This window comes from Lolium perenne, chromosome 3 (assembly GCF_019359855.2).
Source record: "Lolium perenne isolate Kyuss_39 chromosome 3, Kyuss_2.0, whole genome shotgun sequence".
NCBI classification, from domain to species: Eukaryota; Viridiplantae; Streptophyta; class Magnoliopsida; order Poales; family Poaceae; genus Lolium; species Lolium perenne.
Window position 1 is genome coordinate 65,038,211 of NC_067246.2, and position 14,968 is coordinate 65,053,178.

At 47.1% G+C, this 14,968-nt stretch overlaps 1 protein-coding gene across 5 annotated transcripts; it reads right to left on the bottom strand.

Annotated features, from left to right (window-relative positions):
* Positions 1-5,672: 5,672 nt before the first annotated feature.
* LOC127341654 (protein MEI2-like 3) lies at positions 5,673-13,031 on the bottom strand. 5 transcript variants are annotated; one of them, XM_051367526.2, is made up of 12 exons: positions 12,874-13,031; positions 11,334-11,509; positions 11,166-11,211; positions 10,190-10,441; positions 9,645-10,045; positions 9,394-9,549; positions 8,193-8,550; positions 7,350-7,926; positions 7,183-7,267; positions 7,039-7,107; positions 6,220-6,399; positions 5,673-6,091 (listed from the first exon to the last, which is right to left on the bottom strand). In XM_051367526.2, the coding sequence occupies exons 2-12, from the start codon at positions 11,442-11,444 to the stop codon at positions 5,930-5,932; spliced, it is 2,397 nt and encodes a 798-aa protein (XP_051223486.1). In that variant the 5' UTR covers positions 11,445-11,509; positions 12,874-13,031; the 3' UTR covers positions 5,673-5,929. The 5 variants fall into 5 exon arrangements, with proteins under 5 accessions (XP_051223486.1, XP_051223488.1, XP_051223487.1 ...); XM_051367528.2 differs by having other exon boundaries at positions 11,334-11,513; XM_051367527.2 differs by having other exon boundaries at positions 12,870-13,031.
* Between the last annotated feature and the right edge of the window lie 1,937 nt (positions 13,032-14,968).

The window sequence follows — 14,968 nt, forward strand, 5'->3', positions numbered from 1 at the left end:
CTCCGTTGCTAGTAGAGGCTCTGGCCAAGTTGATACTTGTAACTCCAAGAGGGAGTATTTATGCTCGATAGCAGGTTCATGCCTCCATTGAATCTGGGACAGTGACAGAAAGTTCTAAGGTTGTGGATGTGTTGTTGCCACTAGGGATAAAACATCAATGCTTTGTCTAAGGATATTTGTGTTGATTACAATACGCACCATACTTAATGCAATTGTCTGTTGTTTGCAACTTAATACTGGAAGGGGTGCGGATGCTAACCCGAAGGTGGACTTTTTAGGCATAGATGCATGCTGGATAGCGGTCTATGTACTTTGTCGTAATGCCCTGATTAAATCTCATAGTAGTCATCATGATATGTATGTGCATTGTTATGCCCTCTTTATTTGTCAATTGCCCAACTGTAATTTGTTCACCCAACATGCTATTTATGTTATTGGAGAGACACCACTAGTGAATTGTGGACCCCGGTCCATTCTTTTACATCTGAATACAATCTACTGCAAACATTGTTCTCTACTGTTCTTCGCAAACAAACATCATCTTCCACACTATACATTTAATCCTTTGTTTACAGCAAGCCGGTGAGATTGACAACCTCACTGTTACGTTGGGGCAAAGTATCTTGATTGTGTTGTGCAGGTTCCACGTTGGCGCCGGAATCCCTGGTGTTGCGCCGCACTACACTCCTCCGCCAACGACCTTCACGTGTTCCTTGACTCCTACTGGTTCGATAACCTTGGTTTCTTACTGAGGGAAAACTTGCTGATGTACGCATCACACCTTCCTCTTGGGGTTCCCAATGGACGTGTGCTTCACGCGTATCATCGGCCACTTCCACGAGGATGCGGGGTCGGACCACTTTCTCTGCATCATCTTCAAGCCCGCCTTCGGTCGGCTCGTGATCCCTAAAGCTTTCGTCAAGTGGTTTGGAGAAAGTCCTTCCAACATCATCGTCACCACCAACACTGGATGCAACTGGAGGATGACTACGATGAGAGAAGGAAATGATGCATTCGTCGACCAGGGATGGACGGCCTTCGCCATCGCCCATCAGCTCAAGGTAGGCCAGTTCTTTACCTTCAGTAATTAAGGTGTCCTCCTTTGAATTTGAATACAGTGTGGTCATCTTCGACCACACCTGCACTGAGGTGGTGAGCAGGTGCCCGTACCATGGCGATGATACCAGGTGTGTCATTTCCGAGCATCATGTCTGAAGCTAACCTGGCACCATGTCGTGTCTAGTTGCTATTCGTGTCTAGTGTGTTGAACTATGATCTTGTATGCCGTGTCTAGACCTATAATCGTGTCTGCAAAATGGTGTGTCGTGAACTTGTATTGTCTACGATCATTGCTACGTTCTCTGTCGTATGATTGTGTTCTTGCGTGTGTTGTTGATCGTTGCAACTAAACAGTACTGGCGCCGTTCTAGGATGCTACAAGGCCTGAAAACCGACCTACCAAATAGGTAGAGCCCACATCTCGACGGGGCCGAAAAAACTCTGTGCAGGTCACTAAAGAACGTGGTTTTTATTGCCCATGGCCCGTTTTGGACGCGCAGGAGGCTTCTTCCCACTATGTCAATGATGCAGGAAATAGCTACAGGTTACCAAACACGCCCGAACAGTTTCCGTAAATAGAGAAGCAGGTGCGAATAACTCTGTTCAAGCTTGATTCTCAAACCCAGCATAAAATTACAAGGTTTAGAAAAAATGACTTTGCCCGTTTATACTGCATCTTTAAATCGATGTGTGGACTTGGCCCTTTAGGTAATTGTCACATAAGTCTTCGATATAATGATGACTAACTGATAAAATTGCTAATTGGGTTATTCTCCACAACGGCATTAATAGGTGTACTATCTTACTGTCCGTTCAACCTCTCCCAAGTTGTTGGGTGTATGGTGTTGTATGATGCTACTTATTTTCGTCTCAAGAACTATATGTAGGTTCCTGGTATGGTCGTGACGTGGCTCCGTGGTGAGCATTGCTCTCCGTCTAAGGGCATCTTCAGTGGCACGACGGAAACGGATGTTGAGCGACCGTTTGTATCCGCGTGGATCGGAAATGCGTCTGGCACCCTCACCAGCGGCGCGACGCAAAGTGATTGGGCCGTCCGCGGAGACGCAAACCTGCCGCAAATATGCGTTAGGTTTGCGTCTCTGCGGACGCTCGGCGGACGCGCAAAGTGTCCGCTCGCTTCCCCACCGGGCCCGTCTGGCAGCGAGTCTGCATCGAGGGCATCGCTTCGGCGGTCAGCGCTTCGGCGTCTGCGTCGCAGCCTTCACCTTCAATGACGCGGCTGCCTGTTCTGCACGCGCACTGGCGGGCGGCGGCTGGGCTTCTGCGCCGCCTTCAATGGCATCGTATCCCGCGTGTGGCCGCCCTTAAAAGACCACCGGCCGCGTTCCTCCTTCGCCCACACCTCCACTCGCACCACCACCGCCGCAGCGCCATGGGGAAGAAGAACGAATTCGAGGCCTCCAGCAGCGGCAGCAAGAGGGTGCCGCTCCCCGTCACGCTGGGGAGGCTAATGCACGGAAAATGGATGCCGTGCGAGGCCTGGTCGGGCGTGCAACTGCCTGGCGGCTGGCGGCTCAGCTGCCGCCGGGTGCCCATCCCTCCAGTCCCTGCGCGCGAGCCTGACCGGACCGCGGAGATCCGGCGAAGGAGGCAGTACTTGCCGCCGGACCTCCGCGCCGATCCGGCGTACACCATCGACTCCGACAGTTGGCGTACGTATCTGTTGACCGAGACGGATAAGAGAAGAAGGGCGGGCTTCATGGGCGACAGGGATTTTCCCTTCGGGGTTGCACCGCCGACTCGTCCACGAAGATAGGAGGCGCCGACGCGTCGTCAGTAGGCACCGACGCGCGCGCAGTACAACGACGATAACGACCACGGCGACCACGACGACGCCTACGCCGCCTACGACGACGAGGACGACTACATCGAGGCGCTCGCGTACCATAACGAGGAGGTGAAGGACGACAGCGACGACTACGTCGCGGCCGTCTTCCACGAATGGCAGCAGGCCGCGGCGGAGGGCCGTGTTTTCGAGTTCCCGGAGAACATGACGGACGACGAGATGGCGAAGCTCGGCGTCCTCGTCTCCGAGAACGACGCGCCTGTGCAGCCGCCGCTGCCCCGCTACGTCACCGGCGTCATGCCGCCGGGCCTGTCGGAGGATGAAGCCCTTCGACTGGCACTACAGGACTCGGCGGCGCCAAAACCGCAGCCCTGGGCGCCTCCTCCACCGCCGCCACAGCCGCAGCCCTGGGCGCCTCCTCCACCGCCGCCACAACCATATCCCTGGGCGCCTCCACCGCCGCCACAGCCGCAGCTCTGGGCGCCTCCACCGCCGCCACAACCGCAGCTCTGGGCGCCTCCACCTCCAGCACCGCCGGCGCGCCCGACGTACGCTCCCCCGGATGGCAACTGGCCGTGGGCGATACCCGGAGCTCATCGTGCTCGATAGCGACGAGGAGCAGCAGTAGGCGTTAGGGTTTTTTTCTTCATGTTTTTTAGCTATGTAAATTATGTTTCATGTATAAAAAAATGATTCGGGCAAAAAAAATACGTCGTGCCGCTGGAGCCACCCCCGACGCAAACGGATGCGCTGTCGATTTCAACCATTTCGGGCTGAAATGCGTTGACCGGCTGGAGATGCCCTAAGTCGAATGTGTGAGATATCGGCAACAAAGCGACGCTCATGTACATGCAAACAATGCAGCAGGCAGTGTTTAATGTCTGAGTTCTAAGCTATACTCGCTGACACTTGATATATATCTTGGTATACTCTGTAACTTCGTACTTGCGTTCGCCCCGGCTGGAGATGCCCTAAGTCGAATGAGTGAGATATCGGCAACAAAGCGACACTCATGTACATGCAAACAAGGCAGCAGGCAGTGTTTAATGTCATATCTTGTACAGTAGCTGAGTTCTAAGCTATACTCGCTGACACTTATATATATCTTGGTATACTCTGTAACTTCGTACTTGCGTTTAATAAGAAAAGAGTAAAATACATGGTTAGTCATTGAACTTGAATAGCTTACTCGCTTTAGTCACTGTACTCTGAAATATGTAATTTACGATCATCGAATACGCGCGAGGGTTCCGTCGATGGTCACTGGCAGCGGTATAGCACTGTATTTGCTGACATGGCGTGCTGTGGATCCCACATGTCAGGTCTCCACTGTGTTTCACTTTGCAAACGAAACCTCAAATATAGTTTCCCCTCAACAGAAAGGTACTCATTAAATTCGGAAGAAAAAAACATCCTGGTAAAGTAGAATGTGTTGATCATACTAGCCACCCACCTTCTTCCTCCTCTCTCTCTCTCCACGGATGCACGCCGGCGCGACGCCTAGCACCTCCTCTACCCCTCCCTAGTTGCGGTGCCGACCCCTCCTGCCCGTTGTCAGGCGCGGCGCTCACCCCCTCTTCTCCACCCCATCCATGTGCGGTGCGGGCGTGTCGCCTCCGCCGTGTACGACGTCGCCGATGGCGGCGAGAATGGAGCGCGAAGCCCGTTCTCGACCTCGACTATAAGCGAGGATCCCGAGCTCATCTGCCCGCCCGACGAAAGAGGAGGAGCCCTCTACCCTACGGTGCAGCCCTCCCCTCCCCTGCATCTTCCCGGCCGGCGGCGCCCCACCCCTGCCTTGCGATGGCCCGGACGCGACACCCAGCTAGTGGATGAAGCACCGGAGACGTCCGTCGGCTGCAGCTCCCTGCTGCTGCGCCGGAGCTTTGACGTGGTCGTCCCCTACGGCACGGCCCCACGCAAAAAGTCCCAACCCCTCTCCCGCCGGGCTCTCCAGGAGGACTCCCTGCCGCCGCTGAAGGCGACGACGACATTGCGCGTCCGAGGCGGCTCACGTCCGCTTCCTCAAGGATGAAGTGTTGAAGGATGGTGTCGACGCATCAATCGCGTCGGAGCTCGCCGTGGCATCTGACGCTGCCAAAATCCACCACCACCCATTCGCAGATCGTGAGCGGCTGGAGGAGGAGGGCTTCGAGCAGCAGTCGTTGCACCGCGGCGGTTGTGGGTCAGGGCCATGCGGAGAGAGGAGAGGCCGTGCACGACCGCGCAGGCAAACGAGGCGGTTCCGGGCGCAGCAGCAGGGCACATGGCTGGGGTCGTGGGGCAGCGGGGCAGAGAGCGGAGCCGCCCGAGGCCGGTGGCGGTGATGGCAGAGGAGGGAGGCTGGCGGAGACGGTGGTGCTCAGCCACACAAGCCTTTTTTTTATATCTTCTTTGTTTCCTCGACGTTGCGTTTCATCCCTTTTCTTTCTATTAAAAACTAGTCCCTGCAGATGGTACGGGGCTAATACGAGGCTCTACCACGACGAGTGACCGTAGATGAACCCTTGCGCGTATTCGGTGACCGTAAATTACGTATTTTGGAGTACAGTGACTAAATCGAGCAAGCGATTCAAGTTCAGTGACTAACCATGTATTTTACTCATAAGAAAAAGCCGTGTGCATCTATTAATGCAGATGCAGAGGCTAAGGCGATGCTCCCATATCTAAAAAAAAAATCTTGGTATACATCTGAGTGAGCATCTCTCACCGTGTCAGGTTCTGCTCCTCCATGCTATGTGCTCTGTGCTCATCAGGCCTAACCAAAACGTTGACAATCATACACAGCGAAACAACAAGATCAAGCTAATCTGTGCAAAAACGAGCAAAGTTTTCCATACATTCAGGTCAAATAACATTCAAAACACCCCCTCACAGCTCCACTATACAAGTTTCGTTCCAGCACAGCCCAAAACACACATCACCACCTCTTCTTGCGCCTTGTCGCCATATCTGAGCTCCTCTCCAAACTAAAAGGGGCGAAACCGCCCCGACATTGCCAAGGAGAAAAATAAATAGCAAAACTGGGGACACCGGTTTATTGCAGCTTTCTCCAGTCCCCGGTTAGTGCGGGTCCTCACCCTCCACCGCGTTCGCTCCGCGGCTTGAGTTCTCTTGGTTAGGTGAGGTTGACAGGCTCGCGTCGCCGGCTCTAGTATCCGAGCTATGGAGCGGCCTGTTTCGGAGAGTCCTAGGACGAATGTTGTTCCCCACGGGGAAAGGTTCCTGGAAAAGATGCATGAAACTCCAATGTCAATATTCAGATCATTAGATGAATCTGTTAGCAAGTGTTTAACTAATGGAACCATGAAACAGGTGCATAAGAATGATGCTAAGAGCGCAATGGCTCGTACCTGATCCCCTGCATTTGGTCCGTCCTTGTGGAAAAGTATAGGACGACACCATTTGTCTTCGGTCATCAGACTAGAATTCCGGAAATGGGAGATCAAATCGCTCCTGCCCTGGATTCTGCCATACGCAAGAGACGCCACCTTTTCGCTGTTGAACTTTTCCCATCTCTTGCCATTAAACGTCTGCACAAAAAGTTTGTCCCTCTCCAGTTAGCTGTTAACATACTTTCACTTGGAAAGAGCAAGTCATAGTAGCAAATCTCCTAAAGGATAAAAGCAAGACATAAAAAATGTGAAACACAATCAGAAACTCAAAACTGATCCCGGGTGCATATGCACCTGGTATGTACAAAACATATTTTAAAAGGTTAAAAATTTAGGAAAACAATTTCGCATGTAGGGGGCATGTTCTATGTACGCACGTAAAGTTTCACATAAAACCGACATTTTTTGTGCCCTGTGTAAAAAAAGACAAAACATATCTCGAGAAATGGATTATTTTAGCAACAAAAAATTTCTTTTTACATAGGACACAAAACATGTCGGTTTTTGCTAAAACAACTTTGTGAGCATGTAACATGTCAAGATACACACGAGACTTTTTTTTGTATTTATTTAACATTTTTAAATATGTTCAAAATGCACCCAGGTGCAGAAACAGCCTGTCCGAAATACAATGCAATATTTAAGTACTATTCAAATGTATAAGCTTTCATGTTTATTATCTTGGAAGATATAATAAACTGGAAAGCTGGATATAGCTCTTCTTAGATTACTGGATATAGCTCTTAGTGTTAGCTAGTAAGGTCAGGGTGTACATACCTTGTAAAATGGAATTATGTGCTGCGGATCAGTCATGTTGATGAAAGCATACCCCACGTTGCATTTATTCTGAGGAAAGCAACCAGTCAGTGCCCAGAAATTCTACCGCAAACTCCAGACTTCATGCTGGGACAGTGAACATACCTTGAAGTCAATCGGAAGGTACACGAAATCATAGGTTCCGCGGTGGTTCTCGTCGATGACGGCCAGAAGAAGTTTACAGTTATACCTGTGGAATGAGCACATCAAGCGTGAGTCCACAGAAGAAAAACAGACCCTCAGTGACGTGAAAGAGAAAGGTGCAAACATACTTGTTAGGAATGTTCTTGATCATCAGCGTAGTGCGCGAGTCTTCGCCCTTCGCTATGCGGTCAATGTCGAGCTCAAACTGCCTCTTGTTTTCTGGCTGAACACTGTTTCCACCGTGTCTGTGGCTCCTCATGCGGTCATTCGTAGCATCATACGAAGCGGAAACCTGGACCATAGGGTTCCTTCCGTTGACTGCATGGCACATTTGTCGCAGCGATGGAAATCCAGCACCAGCAGGAGAGAACATGGTCTCCCTGTGATTTCCTCTGGCAGGTGGAAAGACACCAAGGTCTGATGGATACAGCTGAGGGCTACCAGGGAACCCTACGCTTCCAAGAGACCCTGGATGAACAGAGCACACGTTTTCAAAACTGCCTCCGTTGCTCGGAGCCGAACCCATGTGGTGTCTAGTGTTCAGTGTGTGTGGTGGCACACCGGGATAACCATGCATGCGCGCTGGGTGCTGCGGATTCGACCACATCATGGGAGGGGAGGGGCTTTGAGGAAAACCATTTGAATGATTCCTACTGTAGTGCTGTCCATGAAGGGGGAAACTTCCAACTCCGGCAACTCCAATTCCTGCAAAGTGAACTTTTATGTTGAGAAAGTTCCCAAAAGAAAAGAAAAGAAAAATCTTCAAAGTAGTCCATGCTTCAACAAGTTTATAACATGGTATACCAAAGCCTTAAAACAGTGCAAATGTGTAACATGATGTTGCTCTAGTGACGAAACTATTTGGTGTTATCAGTCACTGTGGAAAGCAGTGATTTTACAAATCCACATTAAGGTAAAAACAAAGGTTTATGGGTGACAAATGAAAAGCAGTCCAAGCCGAGAAGTTTAACCTCCAGTATACTGATTGAAGGAACGCCCATGGAGGCTATCGGAACCCACTTTCTGGAGATGACTGTAATCCACTCCATCTCCTCTAAAACTAGCCCTCCTGCCACTTGATGTCATAGACTCGGAGCTATTACAGATGCTATTGTGACACTCCGGCAGTGAGTGTGGGTGGAACATATGCATTCCACGTCCAATGTTTCCTTGACCAAGTGACCCACCAAGTTCATTAATAGCAGCTTGATTATTGTACTGATGCGTAGGTTCTATTCTGATAGGCGATGACAACTTCTGAGGACCACTTGTACAGATGCCACGGGGTGATCTGTCCAGTTGCGGGCTAACTGGAGAAAATATATTTTCCTAAAGAAGTAGCAGCCATATCAGCATGAAGACATTTGTATAGATGTCCAGTGCTAAGAAATTGAAGTCATAAAGTGAAGAGATCTTTAGGTATGTTTTAGCATGATAGCAGAACTAAGCATATGCTAAAACAGTCCACAGCTTCAACACAAACACTGCATCAAGCATGCGCATATTTTCATGTAGCTGTAATTTTTCTCAATTCAAGTTGAGAGGGTAGTACCGGTATAGAATCACAAACATCACAAACAACTAACCATATGTTGTGAGAGACAATACATAAAGATGCTAAATAAATCTAGGAAAACAAGACTCAACTTCATACCAATTTCTAATCAATCAGGTCATGATGATAAATGCCCTTTTTTTGAGAAATGCTTCTAGTTTCGAGGCGTAACCAAGCAAGCTCTAAACCAGTAGATGCAGAAATTACAAACTACTTAGTTACAAAAATACGGGAGTATAATCAGGTTTCTTGACTTGCAGATAAACATCCATGATAATAATCCTTCTAGTTTTCTAGACATAACCCTGGCCTCTGCATCAAGTGATGCACACAGCCTTTCTGAGCCCTTAACTAGTAGATACAGAAATTACAAAGAACTACAAAAATACATAAATATAACCGGGTTTCTTGACTTACAAATAAGCCTTGCAACATAACCTCTAAGAGCAGGACAGACATATTAAATTTGAGGTGAAAGGCATGCAATGCTGACACTACTTTCAGCACATGTCATGTCATTGAGTAGATTCTTGCATTGCATACAAGCAGGTTAATTTCACAGATTAAAAGAGGAACACACATGAACTATTCGCATGACTATCTGGTAACATGTTTACCTTATGAATGGAGAATTGTACATCAAGCTTCATCAACCCCAGAGGCTTGTCATGGAGTGCTCTCATTGCATTTTGGGCAGCTCTTATGTCATAGTAAGACACTATTACATACCCACGGTCCTTGCAGGTGTAGAGCTTATGTACGTCCCCATATTGCTGGAGTAAAGAAATACATTATATACAAGTTTAAAAGGGTAGTGTAAAATAAACTAAGTGAACTTCAAGACGTAAGAAGGAAAAAAGTGGAAAACCTGAAATAGAGCTCTTAGCTCAGAATCGACAATGCTTGCGTTAATGTTTCTGATAAAAAGAGTCCTTGAAGGGCATTTATTGACATAATCCTCGCCAGAAAATTGGCACTTCAAGGATCCTTCCCGATTTTTTGCAACTTTACTAATGGAATCATCACTCTCAAGCTCCATCCCTCCTCCAGTGCCGAATATATCTTCATCGGCATCATCCTGGTTGATGGACAGGCCAGCAAAATCAAAGCCATCGACAACGCCCGATATCAAATCATCATCGGTTGGTAGAAGATCACCAATAGTTTGAGCTTCAACTTCTTCCATGGACCCTAGAGATTCATCTCCCTCACAGATGAAGCCAAGTGTATCAGCAGACTGACCATGAACACCATGTGCCCTTATTCTCGCTGCAAAACGACAAGACAAAAGATCATCAAGGTAAACAAAAAATCAGTATACCATCTTGGATGCATAATACCTTCAAATTATCGTAAGACAACCAAGTTTCTTGCAAAAAATAAAATGTATAGTTGAGAGCAAAGCAAACTCACAGTTGCCACTAGCTGTTTCAGCAATATCCGTCTCTCTCGCAGACGAGCCAAGCCTAGATCCAGGAGTCGTGATCATATCACCCCAGGACATCGATGGTAAAGTCAAACCATTTCCTTGCCCCGTCAGTTTACCTATGCGAAGGATATCTAGGCCCCCAAAGCCTTGACCTCTTGAACGTTCCAGATCGCCTTCTGGATTTGCTCCCATTGGGTGTATCTTTTCAAGTTGAGAAGCAAAAGCTGAGTTGCTCCCTGCCATCAATGGAAACAATCAGTTCTTGAAGGGCCATCAAATTTATCATCATATCACAAAAGCTACAAAGCATGTGTTGAATGACAAGTTGAGTATGGCATTTATTTGCTAACTGCCTAGTTAGCCTCCCAACTAATTCCTACCAGACCGTCTTCAGCAAACATTCCATAAATGTTACTACACTGTAAGAAAAGAGCCCACTCATTCCCTGCCAAACCATACCACCCATATTTTTATGCACCAAAATGCTTACAAAAATCGGATGGATGCTTACACAATCTGGTACCCTGTCTAGTCCAGACTGGAATTCCTTGGAAAAGAAAACTTCACGACTAAATCGATGCAACAGCCTAGTCATTTTTCCGGTTTATAGCTAGTTAATTAGATTAGCCGCAAACAACTGGTGTGATACGTATCAGGCAGCATATCTCCACACAAACATGAGACACAGGTTTCCAAATTGTTAACCAAAGCATGAGTTGGATAAGGCAAGTTAGGTATGTATCCCTGTCTTCTTTAGTAGTGGATTTTACAGGAGCATCAACATTTCCAGCACTCTACCAACTACCAACACTGAGCACGAAGGAGAACCAGAATGTTTACATTAGGCCGCAGCCAGCATGAATTGGAAAGAGGACACCTAACTGGACAACTCCCAATCATGCATGCAAGAGTCAACAACAATAATCAAAGATTTTTCAAATGGAGGAGCATGGTACATACCTCTCTGATCCACCATTGACTCCGATTTCCAGAAACCAACCTGCCTCTGCATTAAGAGGAGCATGGGAACAAACGAATTATTTGGTGCAACTTCTACTACTATCCTGCATTATTCAACAACAGCAATCAAACCAAGCCTCTCTCATTTCCTTTTAGTTATCTGCTAACCTCTGGTGGGACGACGAGATCCTCAGAGAAGAACGAGGATGAGGAGTCGGCCGTCGGGCCGCTGAACGGGGACAGGTGCCCCCTGTCGATGACTCCAGATGCTATCACCATAGGTGATGCTGGGCTGGAGCTTTTTGTCGGCGTTTCTTGTTGCTTATTCACCTCAAGCCCTCAGACTGCCTGATCAGGAATTAGTTAGTGGAATAGTAAGGCAAAAGGAACAAGCAGAGAATGATGTACCCTGAAACAGAAAGCCCTAGTGCTTCAGAAACTGCACGCTTATTCGACATGCTTAAATTTGGATGTGCGGAACACAATGCCTTACAAGAAATAAATAGTCAACCAAATTCAAGAGATGCTACTGTTTTGCATATGAATTCATCCTAAAGTGAAACAGAAACCCCCCTCCTTTTTTCCTAATGTAGGACCATAGATAGCACCGTGTGACCCAAAATTTCGAAGCGAAGACAAACCTGTGAACCAACAAACTGGAAAAAGGAGTCGCAAAAAGGGGAAGGAAGAACTGGAACCGCTCCCCACCTCAAGAAACAGAAACCCTCCCCCTTTTCTAGAAGGAATCTAGCGAGAAAAGGTCAGAAATGGGAGGAGGAGGCCAAAAGGGTTAGTCAGCAGCGCCACGCCAAAATTAATGCTCCCCACTTTCTCAGTCGTAAAATTAAAAACAAAACAATTTTCGTCTTGTTGTACCTGGTAGATAGAAGTGGAACTATTTAATTGATGCAGTACTGCGCTTTTTTTTAAGAAATTTTATATACTGGATTAAACCAGTCCTAGTGGATGAGTAAGGCGGCCAAAAGATCCCCAAATTGTAGACAACATGGTCGGTCGGGTTCAGAGGGAGTAAAATAACGAGGTCTGTATGATTGTCTATGGCCAAGAAAATGGGGAAGAAACTGCAAATCGAACTGGGGAAGGAACTGCAAGCAAGCTTCAACTGCATCTAACTTTTCTTTCTGGAAAAGTGTTTGGTGAATCCACATTTGGGGCAGGACGGAAATAAAATCCAATTGAAAGCGACGGACCGGAGGGAGAAAGAAAGGAAGAAATCAACTGAAGCAACTCACCACCACCCTGCCACCAGGAACAAGAAGAGGAAGAAGCTATTGCCCCCAAAGCAGAGTCGAGTAACCGCGAAAACAAGAAAGCAGAGCCGAGTAGGGTTGATTGGACTAATGAGGGTAAGCATGCGGCGGCAGCTTATATGGTATGGTATGCTAGGGATGCTGCCATGAACTCGGAGGTAAACTAAGCCAAGCAGGGAGGAGCCGTGCAGGTTGCTTCTCCATCGCCGCAAGCTAAGAGGCAGGAAGGGGGTGGAGAGGAAGGAAGGGGATGCGCCTACGCGATTCCAAACCCCGTAATTACACTAGCCAAATCCATCTCCCTCAATCTCTCCTCTTCCCCCACACTGCAAGCAACCCTCCATGACCTTGCCGCCCCAAGCAAACTGCTTATCTCGAGCTTAAAACACGGATCACGCGCGAACCGGGGAGGGGGGAGGAGTGCGGGGGTTACCTACGCTTCCGATCTGTGTCTCCCACCCCATGCGGCAGCGGGGCTCGCCGGGGGTTGCCGCCGGAGTTGGGGGAGGGCACTGCTCTCTTGTTTTCTTCTTCTTCTTTATATTTGCAGCCAGCCGCTTCGGGAAATATGGAGAAGAAAAAACAGTAACGGACGGGCTTTGGGGGAGAAAAGAGAAGAAGACTTCGCGCTCGCCTTCCCCCAAAAACAACACACCGCGCTTGCTTGTGTAGGGTGGATGTGTGTGCGCGTAGCAATATCAAAAAATATTTTAATCTTTTTTTACAAAGAAAAGGATATTTCTATTGCAGTACCTAATAATTAATATAATAATACTTTTGCCATGGTTACATTTATGCTAGCCTAGGAAGAAAAAAAAAGGCTAGAGACGACACAAGTCAACTGATACATGCAAAAAAGGCCCATTAACAGAAGAATACAACCCTGCTAGGGATACAACATTGTGTATGGATATTGATTATACACGTCGTCTTAGTGTCCTAAGAACATGTATGTGCGATATCATCATCTTGCAATACACTTGACGTGCAAATCGCAGCATAGAAATGACCCTACGAAAACATAGTGTGTGTCGACCAGAAATATGAGAAGGATATATAATGCTTTTGGTTCGCGTCATGATAGGTTAACTTTTGCGCCGAGAGCAAAAGGCTAGAGACGGTGTGAGAAACTGATATAGAGAAAACTCTATATTACGAGAACATGGGATGTGGCTTGGGACACAAACCACTCTATTTTGTTCCTTTTTGGGCAAGAAATAATTTTAACTAGGAATTGCTCCATGGATATGTGGTCTATCTCTCTTGATGCAACAAAAAAAGAGAACTATATATAAGGGAGTTGTATATCTCTATTAATTAATAAACTTGACTTCAAAACAAATATCACGCGCAAATTGGGGAGAGAAGAGTATGTCATGTTTGCGCATAGTGATTTCACACATCATTCACACACACAAAATTAGCTACGAAAAGCTATATATTGTCTTCCTCTTACGGATAAGACAATATCAGAATTTTAAGAGTAACACTAATAACATGACAAAAGATAGATTACGTTTACGCCTGTATCGTGCCAGATTGGTTACATTTGTTACCTGGAGGAAGAAAACAAAAGCTAGAGACGACATGAGTCGAACGTTACGGGCAAAATGACTCATCACAATAAAATACAACATGGCTAGCGAAACACCACAGTGTGTGCTCGTAGCAATTTCACACACACATTGCTCTCGTGTTCTAATAACACAATTGATTATCGTCGTCTTATCTACTACATTTGATGACCAAAGCTTAACGTGGAAATGAGCTGGCAAAAACATATTGTGTGTACCAAATGCTACGACAAAGCTAGGGTCGATGAAACATGTCCGTAGGACGCATAATATTCTATGCATGTGCCATGTCAGCACACAAAAGGCGAGAGATGATGTGAAGAAAGTGGTACGGAGGAAACACCACAACGAGAAGATGCAATGCAGCTCAGTACCTTTTTGTTCCTCCTTGGGCCACAATCCTTGTTCGGACTTGAGAACTAACCCTCTCCTTTTCTTCCCTCCCCCTCTCTATCTCGCACAACTATCTCTTTATTGCAATATGTTGCTCTGTCTAAAAAATTTGATTAGGATGGAAACTCTCCCACTAACAAAAGAACACCATATGCCCATTAGCGGTTCTAGAAATTTATGGTAGCTTGGGTAGACTATCAAAGTGATTATTATGCTATCGTTTGTTTAAGAAACCCGCTCAAGATATAGTGTTGCGTCATCATCAAGCCCAGACAATCATGCTTCCGGGGTGAACGTGTGTGCTTACAACAATTTTCGAACACAGATATTGTACTCTCCTTTTCGAACAATAAGTATGATGACTTACATGGCATGGGAAATAAGGTACTTATGGTTCTCTTCCTTTTTCTTCTTTGTTACAAACTGGACTACCCCTCGAGAAATGAGAGAGAGAGAGAGAAAACAGTATGGACGGTGTGTGCTCTCCTTTCCCAAAAAACATACACCACACCCATCTTATTCTTTTTGGCTAAGAATGGAAGATATATTTACCATCCTCTTTATA

What these genes read in the sequence shown, in the direction of transcription:
- LOC127341654 (XM_051367526.2), bottom strand. Translation starts at nt 11,444, where the DNA reads ATGGTGATAGCATCTGGAGTCATCGACAGGGGGCACCTGTCCCCGTTC. An exon ending in TGAAACAGCTAGTGGCAACT is followed by an intron (nt 10,046 to 10,189) that starts GTGAGTTTGCTT and finishes GTCGTTTTGCAG; the next exon opens with CGAGAATAAGGGCACATGGT. An exon ending in AGCTAAGAGCTCTATTTCAG is followed by an intron (nt 9,550 to 9,644) that starts GTTTTCCACTTT and finishes TCTTTACTCCAG; the next exon opens with CAATATGGGGACGTACATAA.